The sequence below is a fragment of the Silurus aristotelis genome (genome assembly GCF_946808225.1).
Source record: "Silurus aristotelis genome assembly, chromosome: 10".
NCBI lineage: Eukaryota > Metazoa > Chordata > Actinopteri > Siluriformes > Siluridae > Silurus > Silurus aristotelis.
In genome coordinates this window covers 11128806-11148599 of record NC_139583.1, presented here as the reverse complement: position 1 = coordinate 11148599, position 19794 = coordinate 11128806, and the positions used below count along the sequence as shown (strand labels likewise).

Genomic DNA, 19794 nt, shown 5'->3' with positions numbered 1-19794 from the left:
GTATCTTTAGCAGGGGTTGCAAAACATCAATGTGCCGTGATTTGTCGGATTTTAGGCAAACAACATTGATCAGACTGAATAAACATTGGTTCCTATACGTGTGTTTCTAGAGGGACCTATAATAAAGGCGGACCGGATTTCCAGTCTGTCAAAATACAAATGGCTGTCTACCCTACACGAAGGCACTACTCTTGAATATTACATAACAACACCTGCGCCCTATGTAGTGCTCTATTTAATAACTTATTGCTTTTTGGTTCTGTCTGCTTTCCGTTTTAATTCCTTTAAGATGGCGCATGTGTTTTGGATTTAACTCTAGCAGGAGGCAGTCGGTTCATGGCTGTCAGTGCGCTTCGACTAATACGATCTCAGGTTTCCATCTCCAGGTCGGTGATGTTGAGGTTTTCTTCAGTGGACAGCATGGGCACAGCGATCGTGGCGAGTCGTTCCCCGCTCGAGGGTCTGGACTTTGATAATGTGGTGCTGAGGAAGCTGCCTGTGGAGGAGTCGGAGGCCCCGGGAGTGAGGACAGTCCGCGGCGCATGTTTCTCCAGAGTGAAGCCGCAGCCGCTGCAGAAACCCCGCTTCGTGGCCGTGTCCTGTCCCGCCTTGGCACTGCTTGGACTCAGCGCGGACGAGGTGATGAATGACCCTCTAGCAGCTGAGTACCTAAGCGGCTCCAGGGTGATACCAGGCTCCGAGCCCGCAGCCCACTGCTACTGCGGACACCAGTTCGGTAACTTCGCGGGGCAGCTGGGCGACGGAGCGGCGTGCTATCTGGGTGAAGTGAAAGCTCCAGCTGATCAGAGTCCTGACCTGCTAAAGGAAAACCCTAGCAAGCGCTGGGAGATCCAGCTGAAGGGCTCTGGACTCACTCCTTATTCCAGGTAGATTTTCCAAGGATATTTGATATTGTTCGCCGAACGACTTAATGCGACTGATGATCGAGGTTAAAATGATTATTCCTTCATTCATCTTTAGTAACTGCTCAGGTTCAGTGTGGATCCGAGACAAATCTCGGGTGTGAGTCCTCTGTCTAGGACACAAACTGTCACACGCATTTCCACCTAGACCTTTTAAGGTACCCAGTTCACCACCTGAGATATTATTAGAAGGTGGAAGGAAACTGGAGAAATTAGGGGTAAAACATAGTGTCATGTATGATGTAGGAATACATCTAGACCAAATGTTATTTCAGTTTGATCTGAAATAACACATTTGCTCAATTTACCTTTTATTCTATATTATTATTATTAATAATTAATGATATTCATCTATGTGAAGACACTGATCATGTTAATGATTTCTCATAATAATTATCAACAATGATTTAACAAAGTAGAAAACAGCTATTTTTTAGAAAAGGCCCGCTAGCTACTCATGTGGTGACCCCTGATCTAGAATCTTCTCTGGAGCCGAGGTGGTAGAATGAACTTCCCATAGATGTCATTTTCAAACGAAGATCAACCTCTTCCTGAAACACTTTAACTAGCACCTTTTCCCCCTGTTTGTTTTGTCCTTGGTTATTATTTTAAGTGTGTGTGCTATGATTCCTCTCATCTGAGTTTTAGGCTGATGGTATCTTAAGTCTGAACCAGTGTTGTTTTAGTCACTTTTGTATGTCACTCTGGAAAACAGCGTTAGTTCATGTTGCTCGTTTGTGTAGAGAAGAGTCGAGAGATAAAATTGTGTAGTATCTCTCGACTCTTCTTGTCCTAATCGTTCCTTCTTCCATCACGTAACTCCTATATACACTATGCAGTGCATTACACAGGATGCCGAATTAAATAGTTCATCGCATGAGTCATCTGGTCTTTTACCACGTGACTCCCATAGACGCCTCACAACGCTATAGGTTTTTTTTTGTTTTTTTGTCCGAATCTTGACATTATTGTTACAATAATTATGGGAGTCACGTGATAAAATAACTAACGACTCGGACTAGGAGATATGAGAGGCGACGCTACTTATTCTGTTGATTTATAATTTGTCTTAGCTGCATTGTCTTATTTTCATTATTTGATCCATGGTGAAAGTTTGTGTATGTAGACGTGTTGGGCGATCTGCTTATTGAAAATGTAACATTTTCTTTTATTTCTGGTCAAAGGAACAACTAAATTGCTCGAAAAATGTGTACGTTTTCATGAACAAGATAAAAAAAAAAAACAAGTCACTAAAATTATCTGATCTTAATATCTTTAAAGGGCGTTTTTTTTAAATGTCATAAATGAGGAAGTTTAAACATTTGTGGTTAATTAAGTCGTCACCAACATCGAAACGTTAATTTGTAAAACACAGTGGTATCTTTCATGCTGCAAAATGTCAAATCATTACATTATCACGTCTCACATTAATGTGGATCAGCCGCCAAATTGAAAACCGACAGGCGAAGTGAATAACATTGATTATCTTGTTGCAATGACATTTGTCTAGGAATGGGGTATATATATTAGACAGCAAGTGGACAGTCATGTGTGTTGGAAGCGGATAAAATTGGCAAATGTGAGAATCTTTGACAAAGGCTACATTTTAAAAAGTGAAATTTTTAATTTTTTTGTATCATACAGAAAGTGTCCCGTACACAAGGCTGTTCTATACTTTTCTCTCTGTATCACCATTCTACTACTGTAGGTTTTCTGTTTTAATTTTTACTACCGAACCGTAAATGCACGATATTGTAACAGCATTTCTCTGCTGAGAACCTGTATTGTGGAATAAGAATGAATATCTGGCTGTTTGTCTGTCTGGCTGTAAGTAAATAAGTGAATGAATAAATAATTTTAGCTCAGCATTTCTAATATCAGATATCATACCAGATTTCTCCTTCTCTGTATCTCTTTCTTTCTTTCCCTAACCCTAACTCTCTCTCTACTCAGGCAAGCAGATGGACGTAAAGTCCTGCGCTCCAGCATCCGTGAGTTCTTGTGCAGCGAAGCTGTATTTTCCCTTGGGATTCCTACCACCCGTGCTGGCTCTGTTGTGACCTCGGACTCGCAGGTCATGAGAGATGTGTTTTATGACGGCAACCCACGCATGGAGAGATGCTCAGTGGTGTTACGCATTGCTCCTACCTTCATCAGGTCAGTGCTGTCTCATGCTGAACGTTTTTATGACTATGCTTTAAAGAGATTATTATTTATTAGCAGATTAGTACCTTTTTAGTAGAGTGTTTATTATTTTGTGAGGTTGGGGGTGCCCGATTAATGACTGAGAGCTTGTTGTCTTGTCCTTATGTAGGTTTGGTTCATTTGAGATTTTTAAACAGGAGGATGAATTTACAGGCCGGCAAGGCCCCAGCTATGGATATAACGAGATACGAACTCAGATGCTGGATTATGTCATTGAAACATTCTACCCAGAAATCCATCAGAGCCACTTGGACCCAGTGGAGAGAAACACCACCTTCTTTAGAGAGGTATTTAATAAACTTAATAAACATTCATAATGGGTGGAAAAATGTTAAATGCATAAGCTTGTACACCAGAAAGGTGAAAGATCTACTAAATGACCAGGCTTATGATGTACATCATGGCTGTGTCCTTAACAGGAACTTAGTGTGCACTGTTTCAGCTATAAGCTGTGTGTTCTTGCACAATTCGCGTAATTAGATTTTTTTTTTCTTATTATTTTTATTTATTTTTAAATAGAGCACCTGAGTTCAGGGTTCTAAAAAAAAAAATGTCCATCTTGTTGATCTAATTAATCCACCTAGTATAAACATTTTGCCATCAACTAGATCACATTTTGGCTAATGTGTGTTGGATTGTGAAATTCAGAAATGATTAGCATGCGCTACTCATAGGTCCAGGTGTAATTTCTTTAGACATATTTAGACACAATTTAGACACGTAAATCGTGCCCATCCCTTTGATTTATTACAACCACACCCTGAGTATTGTTTAGAGCTTTAAATATACACTGCGTTTTTCCATGGAACTGCGATGCTCTAATGAAATAGAAATGCAGTTCATCAGGGAATGACATTTTCCTTTGATGTGAAGTCAGGAAGTCTTGCTTGTATTTTGTTATTAAGGGTTTTTGCTTTTTGTTGTGGCACGTTGTCCTCCTGTCACAAATGAGAAGCAACATCATCCGTTTCATTGTTTTACCTGTATGTTTTTATTGAATAATATGCTTTAAGGCAAATCACTGAGTAATAAACAGAGAAAAATTCACAAGAAGCATTACTAGACACTAATCCAGTTTGTTCATAATTTTTATTTTTTTTGTTGTTGTAGGTGGTGCTAAGAACAGCCAAACTTGTGGCTCAGTGGCAGTGTGTTGGATTTTGTCATGGAGTCCTCAATACTGATAATATGAGCATTCTGGGTCTTACCCTGGACTATGGACCATTTGGCTTCATGGACCGGTATGAGATTATATAGTGCTACATGGATGTAATTATTGTTTTGTTTGAACTTTTTAATGAACAATATTCTACTTAAAATAAACAACACTATATTAACTGATTTGTTCAGGGTTTCTGCTGACCGTTTATGTTGCAGAGAGAGAAAAAAAATAAAATAAAAACAGTCTCATCTTGCAGGTTTTGGGCGTAATTGGTATTTTCAAATTTTTTTTCTGCATAAATATCTGCCAAAACAAGGGCAACATTTTAATTAGTTTACCTGAGTGTTTATGTACGTATGTATTTTCTTTTTATCACAATTCATGCAGCTTAACAGCAGAAAGATAACATCAGTCCCCATTTCTTTCCTTTTAAAGCTTTGACCCAGAGTTCATCTGCAATGCCTCTGATAATTCTGGACGTTACTCATATCAGGCCCAGCCAGAAATCTGTCGCTGGAACCTGGCTCGCCTAGCAGAAGCTTTAAACCCAAATCTGCCCCCAGACCGGGCTCAGGCTGTGCTGGAGGAGTACACTCCCCTTTTCAACACATTCTACTTGAGCAATATGAGAAGGAAACTGGGCTTGCTGAGGAAAGAGGAACCAGAGGATGAGATTCTCATCACAAGCCTAATGCAGACAATGCACAACACGGGTAGGGAGTAAAAAGACCTAGGCAGGCTTTAACTTCTTACCTTAAGGTGAATTAATTTTTTTATGAACCATTCAGATTAGTGGGAAACCGTCCAGTCATGCTATCTCACTACAGCTAGATACAGTGGTACCTCGACATACGAGTGCCCTAACATACGAGTTTTTTGAGATACGAGCGGTCACTCGTCGATTTTTTTCGCTTTGTTACGCGAGCAAAAATTTGAGGTACGAGCTCAAGACGACTCACTCAGTGTTGCTGATTCGTCTCGATACACCCGCACACAAACAAAGGTTTGAATGTGCGTGCGCTCTAACGCGTGGCTGTGACGAATCTCGAGATGAATCAGCAACACTGGCCTCAGTCAGTGTGCTTGTTTGCCTCGCTGTCGAAGCATCTTTGATAAGTTGTGTTCGCGTTTTGTGCTTTTTGTACATTTACAGTACTTTATCACATTAATTTTTTTAACCATGGGTCCGAAGAAAGTGAGTGGAAAGGTCAGTGCTCAGAAGAAGATGATGTTTATTGAATTAAAGCGTGAAATCATAGGAAAACATGAGCAAGGTGTGCGAGTGATTGACTTGGCGAGGCAGTACGGGCGTAGTACTTCAATGATATGTACTATGCTTAACCAGTTTATTTCTTTACATTCTCCTTTATTATGTTTTTATACAATATTTTTCATTTATAAAGAAACGCGTAACAAAAACAACTGGGGTGGCATTTTGGGGGCTGGAACGGATTAATGGCATTTCAATGGGGAAATTTGCTTTGAAATACGAGCAAATTGACATACGAGCAAGGTTACGGAACGAATTAAACTCGTATGTCGAGGTACCACTGTAGTTCAAAAAGTCCGGAATGAAGAAAAAGGAAAATTATCTTCTGTTCTTTGTGACTTTTCAGGAGCCGACTTTACCAGCACTTTTCGCTGTTTGAGTCAGATCTCATGTCCTGCAGAAGGAGAGGCAGTGGAGGATAGTGAAGTTGTCAAACGGGCCACAGAACTTCTCTTGCAGCAATGCGCCTCCTTAGAGGAGTTAAAGGCTGCCAACAAGCCTAGTATGGACCCACGGTAATGCAGATGTCACTTTCAATGATTTTGTAATATTATTTACAAATGGGTAGATGCTTGTTTTTTTTTTTTTTTTATTATATAGTGACCTTTTTTGTAGCTACCGTGTACATACAAAAGAAAAAAAAATTGGGTTTCAGGTGACAGTTTTCAAAGGTGCTAATAGAATTGAACTTCGTACAAATGCAATATTCATGCAGACCACCAAAATATTGAATAACAGATCAAAGTGATAACAACCCCTGGCATTAGCAACATTAATGCCTCAAACTTTCGGCTTTTAAAAAGTCCATGCTCATTTCATCAATGAAAGTCAGTAGGAGTAAGACAGAGTACATGTGTGTGAATAAGAGAGGACAGTGAAGTGGTGCGGTTCCAGGGAGAAGAGGTGGAGAAGGTGGAGGAGTTCAGGTACCTGGGGTCAACAGTGCAAAGTAATGGAGAGTGTGTTAGAGAAGTGAAGAAAAGTGTGCAGGCAGGGTGGAGTGGGTGGAGAAGAGTGATGGCAGGAGTGATTTGTGATAGATGGAAGAGTGCAAGAGTGAAGGGAAAGTTTATAGGACTGTGGTGAGACCTGCAATGTAAGAGACAGTGACATTGAGTAAAAGACAGGAGGTGGAGCTGGAGGTAGCAGAGCTGAAGGTTTTTGTTGAGAGTGACGAGGATGTACAGGATTAGAAATGAGTTTATTAGAGGGACATCGCATGTAGGACGTTTGTAGGATGTGCAGAGGAGGGACCTGGGGTATTTTTAAAATTTTTAAAAACTGTATTGAACTTTTGGCTAAATTGAAAAATGTCTGTTCACTTTTGATCTGAACACAAACCGTGTTAAATTTGTATATATTTGACAAAGTATAAAATTTTTTTATTCCTCTGTTACAATAGTAAATGTTTTGATAAAACACCTGCTTTAAGCTACAGTAATTATAATATTTAAATGGACTAAGTAAAAAAAAAATGCTTCAAGGTCTAGGAAGGTACTGTATAGTAGGTACTGATTATAATATATACCTATATATTTTATAGTATATACAATATTAAATGAGGAAGTAGAAGCTCAGTGGTTAGGACATTGGACGTCTGATCGGAAGATCATAAGTTCAAGTTCCTGCACCACTAAACTGCCACTGTTTTGCCCTTGAGCAAGGCTCTTAACATTTAACTGCTCAGTTGGGTAAATAAGATGAATGTAAGCTGCATTGGATATGGTCATCTGCTTAATATTTTAAACATAAAATTATATATACTCTGTTTTCATACTCATAATAGTGCATTCAAGAAGTTGATAATTCATATTTGAGACATTGTGTGGTTTCAATTGGTCATGTTTTTTTCCCCCACAGTGAGTTCTCAATGCTGCTCTCCTTGGCCCAGAGTAACCCTGCGTTGTTCGGCATGTTGTCAGATCAGAGGACATTGGCCAGGCAGCTGGAGAAGCTTTCTAGGTTAAAGGAACTGTTGGAAAGCACAGAGACAAACCTGAAAACCAAACAGACAGAGGAATGGACCTCTTGGATTAAACAGTACAGGTGCAGACAGGGATGAGAAGGCATTCAGTGCTATCTTTGCAATCATACAGAGCCTTGTTTGTGCTCAGCAACAACAGGTTGCTTAGAAACCCGATTGATAAAAAACTCAGGGGTTTTATGAGTAATAGCAGATGGTAGAAAGCCAGAACAAACAAAATGGAGGTGTTTGTGGTCCCTTTAGGATTTAGTTAAAACACATTCTTAGAATTTGTTGCTTATTGTTATTAATATTATTTTTATTATCAGCCCAAAATGTATTTACATGTTTTTCTATTCTTGCTGTCAGGCAGCGGCTTGCTCGTGAGTGTGAAGGAGTGTGTGATGTGAAGGTGGTGCAAGAGAAGAGAGTGCATGTGATGGACAGCACCAATCCTCGTGTAGTGCTTCGAAATTACATCGCCCAGAATGCAATAGAAGCAGCGGAGAATGGCGACTTTTCTGAGGTTAAGCTTTTATTATATTCACATTTTTGCATGTTCAATACTGAAAAGTCTGTTTTTCTGAAATGAATTGAAATTCCTCTGATTGGGTTACCAGGTTCAGAGAGTTCTGAAAGTGCTGGAGAAGCCATTTTGCACACAGGAGGAATTGGAACTGCCAGGCTGGATGGAAAGACAAAGATCAGAGGAGGCACGAAAGAGCAATGAAGAAGAGCGGCAGAGAGAGGCTGAGGAGGATTATGCAGGAGCAGAGAACAGAGTGATTGTGTCTTATGACAGCAAGCCCCCAGCCTGGGCTGCTAAACTCTCTGTCAGCTGATCATCCTAAAGCCTTCAGGACTAGTAGGCCAGAGGTTCTCTTCTCTGGTCATCTGTCTATGAAGGCTATTTGAGGTACTATAATCCTGTCAACCAGTTTAACAATATACAAAAAAATAATGGCCGATATTAAAAACATATATCTGCCAAAAAAAATTTTTATTATAAATGACAGGTTTAAATGATGACTTTGACCACTAGTCTGAAAGACAGGTCTTAGTCTGAAAGACATAGGTTTTAGTACCATATTAAGAATAGAGTGTATTATAGATTGTTAAAGAACGACAGAGCGAGTGTATGTTTTTTCATATTTGTGTGAGCAAACAATTGTCTTAAAGCACTCTGGGAGCTGTATATAAACTCCAAAATGTAAGCGCACAATTCTGTAATATTTGTAGTCTGTAAACACATGTCTGTAATATCAATATGCAATCACTTTATTAATGATTTAATAATATGCAAATTATCTTTATGCTGGAATAAAAGGTTTATGGTTACTTTAGATCTGATCACAGGTTCTGGACCTTTGGTTGTTGAACGATAATTGTAAGGAGCACTGACGAAAGTGGTCTAACGAGACGTTGCTTACGTTCATAATTATTTTAATAAAATAAACAGAAAAAAAAAAATCTGCCTAAGAAAATGCATTTCATGTTCCTTTTTTTTGGAGTTATTTTATGAGCGACACATTTTGTTCTATCTTTGATACTTTATGGTGTCATTTTATTTTAATTTTACTTTATTTTGAAGGCTTATAAACTGATGTAGATTTGCAAAGCCTGTTTATTCGAATATGAAAATACAAAATAAAGTGCCATTGTATTTCATTTCTTTGTGGTTGTAGTAATATTACCTTTATTTAACCAGGTAGAAATTTACTGAGATTAAAAATCTCATTCACAGGAGTGACCTGGCCAAGATGAGCAGCAATACATTCAGTTACAGACTTACACGTCACAAACACAGTTAAAACAATTACATTTCACAAACAAAGTTTAAAAACAGTTACATTTCACAGAGTCGTCTTCCAGTTGCCAAATAGCTACTTTGAACTGGTCCATGGAGAGAAGATTTTGCAACTTTTTTTGCAAAATTTCGATTGGATAAGATTCCAGTCAAACGGTGCTGCATACGCAAAAGATTTCTTACCCAGTTCAGTTCTAGCAAAAGGAACTAACAGCGTATAACACTTTTGAGAGCGTAAAGAGTATTTCGTAACAGATTTCTGTTGCGTTAAACTGCAAAGGTATGAAGGTAACATCCCCAAGATAGCTTTATAAATAATTATGCACCAGTGAATTTTTCTCCTACTGAACAGAGAGGGCCAGCCCACGCTTTTATACAAGGTACAATGATGCACAGAAGATTTACAATTTAGTATAAACCTTAGGGCACCATGATAAAGAGCATCTAAGGTAGAGAGAATGGAGATTGGAGCGAACTGATATACTACGTCACCATAATCAAGTACAGATAAAAAAGTAGCAGAAATCAATTTCTTTCGTGCATTAAGTGACAAACAAAACTTGTTCCTAAAATAAAACCCAAGCCTAATTTTAATTTTTTTCCTTCAGTTGAGTAATATGAGAGCCAAATGATAAAGCATCATCGACAATGATGCCAAGGTATTTGTACTCTTTGACTAATTTAATCATTGAACCTTGTAGTGTCTGAAGAGAAATCAAATTACCTTCGAGTTTCTTTGAACCCGAGAACACCATATATTTAGTTTTATCACTATTCAACTAAATATATGGTGTTCTCGGGTTCAGAGTAAACATGCATCTATGCCCCATTAGAGCATGTAAGAATATTTCCTGTTTGAAAACTATTTTGATATTAGATCACAATATTTCACAATATTTCTTGCAAAAATGGACTTGATTTTTAAGTATCTTTTGTTAGAAGAACGAATACCTTTACAGATAATGACGATACAGGACTATAAAATGTGAAGACCATTTCACGGTGTTTCAGTATGAGCAGAAAAGAATGTCTGCCTCAGGGTAGGCATGTTTAAACCTGTCACCAAAATCAGTTTAAGCTCAACATACAAATCTGAAAAAGGAGAATGTGCTTTAAGCAGAAACGCAGAGAGAGATTTCTAAAATAGATTCAAGGGTTAGAATAAGGTTAAGGGCATAATACTTCCCCAGATACTACTTTTATTTTTTACAATTTTATTAGAAAAAATACAACTCTAATGTGAATAATTCAATTTACACATAAACAGTGAACATTTTGTGTACAGAATTCCAATGTTAAAATGTCAACACCAAAAAAAAAGGGTTTATCATCAAATTTCACCATTTGCACATTGTCTTTTTTAAGCTAGAAATGTCTGTAGTTTATCTTTAAAACTTACTAAATCTTTAATAATTAAATCATTTAAAAAGTACACTATATTTATGTTTGTATAAGAAAATACATAAGATTATACAAAAGGTACCATGAGGGTTACCACCCAAGTGGGAAAAAAAAATTCTGTCCTGTTTTCTAGGGGTAACTAAAAAAACCTAAGAAGAATCAATGATTACATATTAAACCTAGAATATTTTTTTTCTAGGTCAAGAAAATGTCAACAAAAACATTTTCGAAATAGAAGCTAAAATGATATCATAATGAAGGTAGGGTACATTGATTTCTTTCAGCCAGGGAAGTGATTGTGCATTATCTTTACTTAGATCCAAATATGTAACTTGAATTATTTTACAGATGTATAAGAAAAAGAAAACTTGGATAGATAGTTGTCTTTACAGTATACAATATTTATATGGCTACAAAAAGGATTCTTATACTGTATATGATTCCTCAATACTTTAGTACTAAATAGTACAGTGGCGTATGTGTAGTATAGTCATGCTATTTAGTATGCTAGTGTGGATGGCGTGTACGCGCTCTGTGGGCGGGGCTAATGTATGTACCTGCTCACGGCGCAGACGCGGCTCTGTTTTTCGCAGGTATTTTCAGTCATAGGTGTGTCGAAGAAGCTGACAATCACTGTAGCTTGTACCTGAAATAAGAACCCTTTTTTTTTTTTGTTGTTAACATTTTTTGGCAGACAATGACGCAGCGTTCGAGACCCGGTTATTACCGCCAGGAAGTGAATAAAACAATTTGGGAAGTACCTGAAAGATTCAAAGATTTAAGACCTGTTGGGACGGGGGCTTATGGTACAGTATGGTGAGTGGGATCCACCTTCCACACTGCATTATTCATACGCCATTTTATTATCACAAGTTGTATAGTCTCATTATATTGTTGTATATTTTTGTATTGAACTGTTGAAAAAGAACACGATTGCTTTGCTAACTGGGCTTTGACACGGTGTGGGTTTTTTTTTATAGTGTGGTATAAAGAGTCATTTCCTGTTCTGGTACTGAGCAAATAGTAGATGAAGATTGGACGAGCTCACAGCAAACTCTTCAGTCCTGTCATGGCCTGTATGAAATACCAGTGAAATAATCACCCAGGCCATTATTTATCCTATTGTTGCTCCATTTCTTTTGTTTGTTTGTTTTTGCTTAGAATTTTCCCACGCACATTCTTTAATTCCCAGCATGGTCCTTCTTGTCGACCTTGGTGAGAAACTAAATAACTTATTTGGGTTTAAGTGCTGAGTTGGCCTCAGTGTATATAGCAATTTTTCACTGTTTTTGTTTTTACAAACCTTAATGTAATTATTGATCACAAAAACACCTCAATGTATGTAAATGTATGTCCCTAGCTCAGCTCAGGACCGCCGAACAGGGACAAAGGTTGCTATCAAGAAACTGCTCCGGCCTTTCCAATCAGAACTCTTCGCCAAGAGGGCTTACCGGGAACTCCGACTTCTCAAGCACATGAAGCACGACAATGTGAGTAACACAACTTGCTGTGCGCCTTCTCTGTGTGGACTTTTTTGATCTGAACTCATATCTGTTCACATTATATACCTGCAGGTTATTGGACTGCTGAATGTTTTCACTGCCGACTTGTCACTGGACCGATTCCAAGATTTGTAAGTTTAATTAGAATCATGACCCACTTTTTAAATAAAATCTAAAAGATCATGAATGCATGCCATCATTAACGTTTGTATTTTCTTTGTAGTAGTTTTGATAAAGCTATTTAAAACTTTTTTCTCTCTCACACAGTTACCTGGTTATGCCCTTCATGGGTACTGATCTTGGTAAACTAATGAAGACAGAGAAGCTTTCAGAAGACAGAATTCAGTATCTTGTCTACCAGATACTGAGAGGATTAAAAGTTAGTGTCTTCTATATTTAGGCCTTTTTGCACTCTCTCTTATACCCACACAGACACATACTCATGTACAATATTTTATCTTGTTCACAGTATATCCATGCTGCTGGTATTATCCACAGGGTATGCTGCATACATTTCTATATTCTCCTACACACCACTGGATTTATAATGCATTGTTGATCATTGCTTATATTTGTCATTTACAGGATCTAAAGCCAGGCAATCTAGCCATCAGTGAGGACTGTGAGCTTAAGGTAGCATAGCATATCATATCATGTATGATTCATGCCTGATCGGCATTTCAGCAGGTGGTATTGTTCCTTATATAATTCTATATATTTTTTTCGTATGCAAGATCCTGGATTTTGGTTTGGCCCGTCAGACTGATAGTGAGATGACTGGCTATGTGGTAACTCGCTGGTACAGAGCTCCTGAGGTCATCCTCAACTGGATGCACTACACACAGACTGGTGAGTCATATAATTGTGTAGCTATGATCCTTTTTTGTCGCCCAAGGAGCTCAGGGCTTTAAGATGCTGAACTTTAGATCGGAAGGTTGTGAGTTGAGCAGTAGTAGCAAATCCCTTAACCCTCAACTGCTCAGTTGTATAAATGAGATAATTGGAAGTTGCTTTGGCAAATGCTGTAAATAGATATACCGTAATTTCCAGACTATTAAACGCACCCAAATATAAGCCACACCCACTGAATTTGACAAAGATTTTTATTTTGAACATAAATACGCCGCACCTGTCTATAAGCAGCAGGTGTCTACACTGAAACTAATGAACTTTACACAGGCTTTAATGATAGACAGTGTCTGTTACACGGCTTGTATCTAAACAGTAGCCTACCAAGAAAGCCATTGTTCGCTGTCTTCCTCCTTCCTTTCACAACAATTTCTCTCGGGAGTTTAAAAATCACCATCGGTGAAGCTTTTCTCCCGATGCCGTGCAGCTCAGAACACAGGTGAAGTGCGTTTTTTCATGCCCGGTTGTTTTCAGCGTGATGAATGATTCGCATTTCCTGTAGACAGTCCGAGTGAGCGGCAGGTCAAACGACAGAGGAACCTCATCCATATTTATGATGTGGTGCAGCCCGATTAAGTGGGAGCACATCTGATTTATTATAAAGAGTTTCATTGGTTCACCTCAACCCGATCGGCAATTTCATTGGTCTAATGTTATGTCGCTCAGTTTTTTGGCTTGAAGTTTGTGAAACCGGGAAAACCCCCGGAAAAATCCATAAATTAGCCGCTTCGTTGTTTAAGCCACGGGGTTCAAAGCGTGGGAAAAAAGTAGCGGCTTATAGTCCGGAAAATACAGTAAATCAAACCCACCTTACCTGTACACCACAAAATTCTATCTGTATAGTCTTTTAAAAGCATTCGGATTGATGGTCTTCCTGTTGCTTCTAATGATACTGCATTCACCATACCTCAGAATTGGGAAGTCAGAACTAAGAATTAAATCTTCTGCTCGATCATGCTGCTGTATCTACTGTAGTAGGGATTCAGTTGTTTTGTATGTTTTTGGTTTGTTTTTTTTTGTTTTCTTTGTTTTTTCCCCATAGTTGAAACTTATTTTGTAGATGATGTCAATTTTGCTGATGTAAATTTTTAAGCTCCTTATGCATTTCCAATGTTTGCAGCATCTATGCTCCATCAGATGTATTCAGCTGTGCTTATAACACATAAGTTGCTTCAAGCCTGAAGATAAAGTTATGTATAATAATAATTGAATTTCATTCCACTTTTCCTGATTGAGTCATTAAAATTGACAAAGGCAACCCAAACATTTGTATCCTGAATCACAGTTTCTTCAGGAGAATCTCTTGATGTTCCTAAGCCAGATGTTATATATAGACTTTATAGCAGGCCCTGGTTCAGCCCTCTGAGCTTGATACAGTGGGAACTCCCTGAAAAGCTCTAAGAGCTGCATATCTTCTGGTTGTCCCATACCACAGGGGAATTTTAGGGAAGGCCTTATTTTTCAGCTTGATGACTTTCCACACTGTAGGTGTCAGCTATGACAGGCACTTAACAACCTTCTGATCATTGATTTTGTTGCTGCCAGTCAGGATGGGTGTATAAATGAGAAATAATTTCAGAGATAAAAGATACATTTGTTTCTAACCAAAGCTGAAGCAGGGGTGGGTCATAAACTGTAATGCTTCCACAATCTTGTTTTTTGCAGAGCAGTGTGAACCAAATTTTAGCATATTTGCCAGTCCTGTGCTGTCCTGACAGGCACAAAACTAAACTACTTGTAACCAAGAATAGTGGTTTCCCAATATACCTTGTCTTGTGGGTTGTTTTGTTTTGTTTTGTTTGTCAGCATGCCAACACAGAAAAGATGGTGTGTAAAATTTCCATATCAGTTCTGTGGAACTGCTGGATTCACACAACAGGGAGAGTGCAAACAAAAGCTATTTACAAAATGTGGGCAAGACAAACTTCACTACCAAGAAGTGTAACAAAAACCAGATAACACAGGGGGGTGCACTTGAGTATAACAGTTCTTCAACCAGAAACATTACTGAATTATGGACGTGCATCTCAATAAATTAGAATAATATTAGAAAGTTTATTTTTTTAAGAATTCAATACAAAAAGTGAAACTCAGATTATATAGATTCCTCCCACACAGACTGATATATTTCAAGTGTTTATTTTTTGTAATTTTAATGATTTTGGCTCACATTTAATAAAAACCCACCAATTCACTATCCCCAAAAAATCCAAAAAAAAGTATGTTAATTTACTGTACATTTCCTCAATACTTAGTAGGGGCTCCTTTGCACTGCCTCAATTCAGTGTGGTATGGAGGTGATCAGTCTGTGGTACTGCTGAGGTGGTATGGAAGCCAGAGTTTCTTTGACCGTGGCCTTCAGCTCATTTGCATTTTTTGTTCTCTTGTTTCTTATTTTCCTCTTGACAATACCTGGTAGTTCAGGTCTGGTGAGTCTGCTGGCCAGTCAAGCAACACCAACACCATGGTCATTTAACCAACTTATGGTGCTTTTGGCAGTGTGGGCAGGTGCCAAATCCAGCTGGAAAATTAAATCAGCATCTCCATAAAGCTGGTCAGCAGAGGGAAGCATAAAGTGCTCTAAAACTTCCTGGTAGATGGTTGTGCTGACCTTGGACCTTAAACTTGATAAAACACAGTGGACCAAAACCAGCAGATGACCTGACTGTGCTTTACACTGGACCTCAAGATTTTGTGCCTCTCCTCTCTTCCTCCAGACTCTGGGACCTTGATTTCAAAATGAAATGTGACATTTTCTTTCCTTTCATCTAAAAAGATGACTTTGGCCCACTGAGCAACAGTGCAGTTTTTTTTGTCCTTTGTCCAGGTAAGACACCTCTGACGTTGTCTCAGGTTCAGGAGTTTCTTGACACAAGGAATGCGTCAGTTGTAGCCCATGGATATGTCTGTGCATGGTGGCTCTTAAAGCACTGACTCCAGCTGCAGTCCACTCTTTGTGACTCTCCTCCAAATTCTTGAATGGGCTTCGTTTCACCTTTTTTTTTTTTCTTTTTTTTTTTTTTTTTTTTTGGCACTAATTTTTTCCTTCCATTCAACTTTCCATTTCTGAATTTCTTCTGGAGAACTGTCAAGTCAGCAGTCTTCCCCCATGATTGTGAACCTTTGCAGGTGTTTTGAGTTAAGTAGCTGATTAAAGTGTGAGTCTCCAATAATGAACTTTTTCACTATATTCTAATTGTCTGTGTTACTGAATTTTGGGTTTTCATTAACTGTAAGCCATAATCATCCAAATGAAAAGAAATTAACACTTGAAATATATCGGTCTGTGTGTAATGAATCTGTATAATATACGGGTTTCACTTTTTGTATTGAATTATTAAAATCAACTTTTTAATGATATTCTAATTTATTTAGATGCACCTGTTTATAACTATAAATGCATCTAGCATCTGGCCAATGATATAAACCTAATCAAAATGACAGAAATTCAGGGTTTTAATTGACTTTTTTGAAGTTAAGTTTATTTGTTGAGTTATATTTTAATCAATAGGGAATTGCTGATCCTTATTATGGATCATGATTTAGCCTGAAACACAAGAAACCACCTTCATTTAAGTACCTACAATGTACAATAACACTCCCTCTAATTCTTTAGCCCTGCTCAGTTGGACCTTAAGGTACAGAAAGGCATGCATCAAACCTATCCTCTGTTCTGGAGGCAAACAAACACTTCTGTAAATCACTTTAAATCAGGTTTTCTACCAAACAATGGGTTGAACATTAAGCTGTACCTGAAAGATCCCATGTTTCAAATATCCATTTTTGTTGAAGCATACCTTTCTCTTTCTCTTTCTTTTCAGTGGACATCTGGTCTGTTGGCTGTATCATGGCAGAGATGCTCATTGGAAAACCACTGTTCAAAGGACATGATCGTATCCAACCCTCCTATAATTATTGCACTGCTTGGCATCACTGCTGAATGTCTCTGAGCTTCCTTACATGCACTACAACAGCATTGTAGCCAGTGATGCTTATATATGATCCTATGTACTTTTTGCATTATGTTTTTTTTTTTTTTTTTCTCCTTGACCATTTTGTGTCAGATCTTGATCAACTGACTGAGATCATGAAAATCACAGGAACACCTACGCAAGAGTTCATCTCCAAACTGCAATCCCAGGATGTGAGCTATACTCACTGTTTTACTCTGTAGCTCTATGTAGAATCAGAATGGTCTTTTATTCAACACTTGGCCATTTGCATAATGAGACCTGAATGCTATCTTTTTTATACCAGGCTAAAAATTATATACAGAAGATGCCCAAACTAAGGAAGAAAGATCTTCAGATTTTGCTGCCAGACACCAACCCTCAAGGTATAAATTATTTTATTTTATTTTTTTTATTCTGACACCTTTGTGCATGCATAGTGGAAAATGGAATTTATTTTAATTATTGCCTGGAATGAACAAGACTTGAATATATGTGATGTTTATTGCCTGCAGCAATTGCTGTGCTAGAGTCCATGTTTCTGCTGGACCCAGAAAGCAGAGTGACAGCAGCTCAAGCTATGGCTCTGTCCTATTTCTCTGAGTATCGTGAGCCAGAGGAGGAGACTGAAGCTCCGCCTTACGATCACTCACTAGACAATGCTGAGCAGTCACTGCAGCAATGGAAACGTAAGTGCTGGACATGATTTAAATTTATTGCCTGGTGAATCCTTTCTGAACAGTGAAGCCAGGCATGCATGTGATTTTTATCATCTTGTTCACTGCATACAATTTACACTATCATGTTTGTGATTTATATTCTCATATTGTGCAAAAATAATTGTTAGAACGTAGACATGAATCAAGATCCCTATAGACATTTCTGTCTGTGTTGTCAAGTATTTCAAAAAGCTTTGCTGCATCTGGTAAAATGAAGGATACTGTGTGCTGGTCATCCTTGAAATGCTTATACACACAGGTCATGTTATGTGGAAAGTGTTTTATTCCCATTGCAAAGTTTGTCTAGTTTCTGCCTGTCATGGTCTTATGAGGAAGGACTGTCATACAGGCATGTGTGTTGCTGCAACAGCTCAATAACACTATATCCTATCTTTTCACCCATATGTTGACATTTTCTTTTTGCTGCCATGTGCAGATGCTTAAGATACGTCTTTACAGTATATTTTGGGAAAGCTGTTTATGGGGTGTGAGTTTATGCTCACGTTGCAAGTCTGACCAATTAAAAAAAAATCTCAAAATCTATTATGTCAATCTGAGATCTTTTTTCCTTTCCAAAATTGGTTCATATTTAGAGATGGGATTAATCAAGTCTACTTCTGGGCAGCTCATTCGGATTATTGAACTCATTAGTGTATAATTAATGTAGTTCATTTTTCTACATTGCCTAAGACAGTGTTATTCTGGAACATCTAGACCTCAGCTTGTCTAACTCTCAACAAACATATGAATATTGCTTAAAGGATTAACAATATGCGCAGTAAAAACTGTGCATATTGTTAATCCTTTAAGCAATATTCATATGTTTGCTGGCTCTTTCAAATTGTTAAAATTTGCCATTAATTGGTGATTGTCACATTGGTTGTTAAATCAAACTTAAATCATAAAGTCTAAAAACCTGTTTGAATATTAAATGACTGCAGAAATGGGCTGATCCCAGAACAAAAGGTGGATTATTGAAGTTGAAAAAAAAAAAATGTTTTGTTCAACTGCATACATATATATCGGTACTGGACTAGAAAAAGTGTAATCAATCCATCTGTACTGTTTATCAACTGAAGAAATTATGTCTAAATTCATGGTCTCTCATTAGCAATGTTCATCTAGTAGCTTGCAGCCTGGCAACCTGTTCTTAGTTATTGCATACTGATTTCTCTCTCTCTCTCTCTTTCTCTCTTTCTCTTTCTTTTGCCTTCTTGTCTTTCTGTCTCTCTTACCCATTCTCTTTTTTTCTCTCCAGGACTCACTTTTAGTGAGATACTTACCTTCCAACCTCCGCCTCTGGGACCAGTACAGAAAGAGACCTCGCTCTGAGGCGGAACCTTTTCACATTTAACTCTGAAACATCTCAAGCCAAGTGTGCTCCATGTGATGCATAGTATTGTGTATATAAACTGTATACTTGGACTGTACAGCAGATTCTGTATTCCAGTCAGTACTGCTGTGTGGTCAAACCAAAACAATAGCGTGTTTTTATTAGGACACTGCATGGACACTTTTTGATGTACTGGATCACAAAAAGGCACAGATGCAATAATTTCTATTAGCATGTGTTTATGTCTAGAATTTTATGATCTGTGGTCCAGTGACATTTGAGACAATTCATCTGTTAAAACAATTATTTTACGAAGTATTATTAAAAGTTAATTTGCTGCAATGAATTGTCTGCAACCAAACAGCTTATTCTGCAATAAAGACAATTTGGTTTATGCATTTTTATAATTTTTTTTGTTATAAATTTAGTCGTCTTCGTCTTTTTTCGGCTTCTACCATTCCCCCCCCTTCTGCATGTTCCTCATTCACACCAACTACCTGCATATCTTCCCTCACCACATGTATAAACCTCCACTTTGGCCATCCTCTTTTCCTCCTTCCTGGTAGCTCCCTCCTCAACATTCTCCTACCGATATACCCCATGTCCCTCCTCTGCACATGTCCAAACCGTCTCAATCTCGCCTCCCTCAC

General features: G+C 38.1%; 2 protein-coding genes across 2 annotated transcripts; both read left to right on the top strand.

Annotated features, from left to right (window-relative positions):
• Positions 1-129: 129 nt before the first annotated feature.
• Positions 130-8864, top strand: selenoo1 (selenoprotein O1). The gene is made up of 9 exons (XM_083551932.1): positions 130-887; positions 2877-3080; positions 3238-3415; positions 4239-4369; positions 4726-5003; positions 5907-6075; positions 7421-7606; positions 7893-8049; positions 8144-8864. Exons 1-9 carry the CDS (start codon positions 337-339, stop codon positions 8363-8365), a joined length of 2076 nt encoding a protein of 691 aa, XP_083408058.1. The 5' UTR covers positions 130-336; the 3' UTR covers positions 8366-8864.
• Positions 8865-11238: 2374 nt separating this feature from the next.
• mapk12a (mitogen-activated protein kinase 12a) lies at positions 11239-19538 on the top strand. Its single transcript, XM_083551972.1, has 13 exons — positions 11239-11324; positions 11426-11547; positions 12092-12221; positions 12306-12364; positions 12501-12612; positions 12703-12732; positions 12819-12866; positions 12968-13082; positions 16964-17035; positions 17207-17286; positions 17400-17478; positions 17608-17781; positions 19070-19538. Exons 1-13 carry the CDS (start codon positions 11283-11285, stop codon positions 19141-19143), a joined length of 1137 nt encoding a protein of 378 aa, XP_083408098.1. The 5' UTR covers positions 11239-11282; the 3' UTR covers positions 19144-19538.
• The last annotated feature ends 256 nt before the right edge of the window (positions 19539-19794 follow it).

Coding starts and splice junctions, on each gene's coding strand:
- selenoo1 (XM_083551932.1), top strand. CDS start 337: ATGGCTGTCAGTGCGCTTCGACTAATACGATCTCAGGTTTCCATCTCC. Junction 3,416..4,238: donor ACACCACCTTCTTTAGAGAG/GTATTTAATAAA, acceptor TTGTTGTTGTAG/GTGGTGCTAAGAACAGCCAA. Junction 6,076..7,420: donor AAGCCTAGTATGGACCCACG/GTAATGCAGATG, acceptor TTTCCCCCACAG/TGAGTTCTCAATGCTGCTCT.
- mapk12a (XM_083551972.1), top strand. CDS start 11,283: ATGTACCTGCTCACGGCGCAGACGCGGCTCTGTTTTTCGCAG. Junction 13,083..16,963: donor GATGCACTACACACAGACTG/GTGAGTCATATA, acceptor CTTTCTTTTCAG/TGGACATCTGGTCTGTTGGC. Junction 17,782..19,069: donor GTCACTGCAGCAATGGAAAC/GTAAGTGCTGGA, acceptor TTTTCTCTCCAG/GACTCACTTTTAGTGAGATA.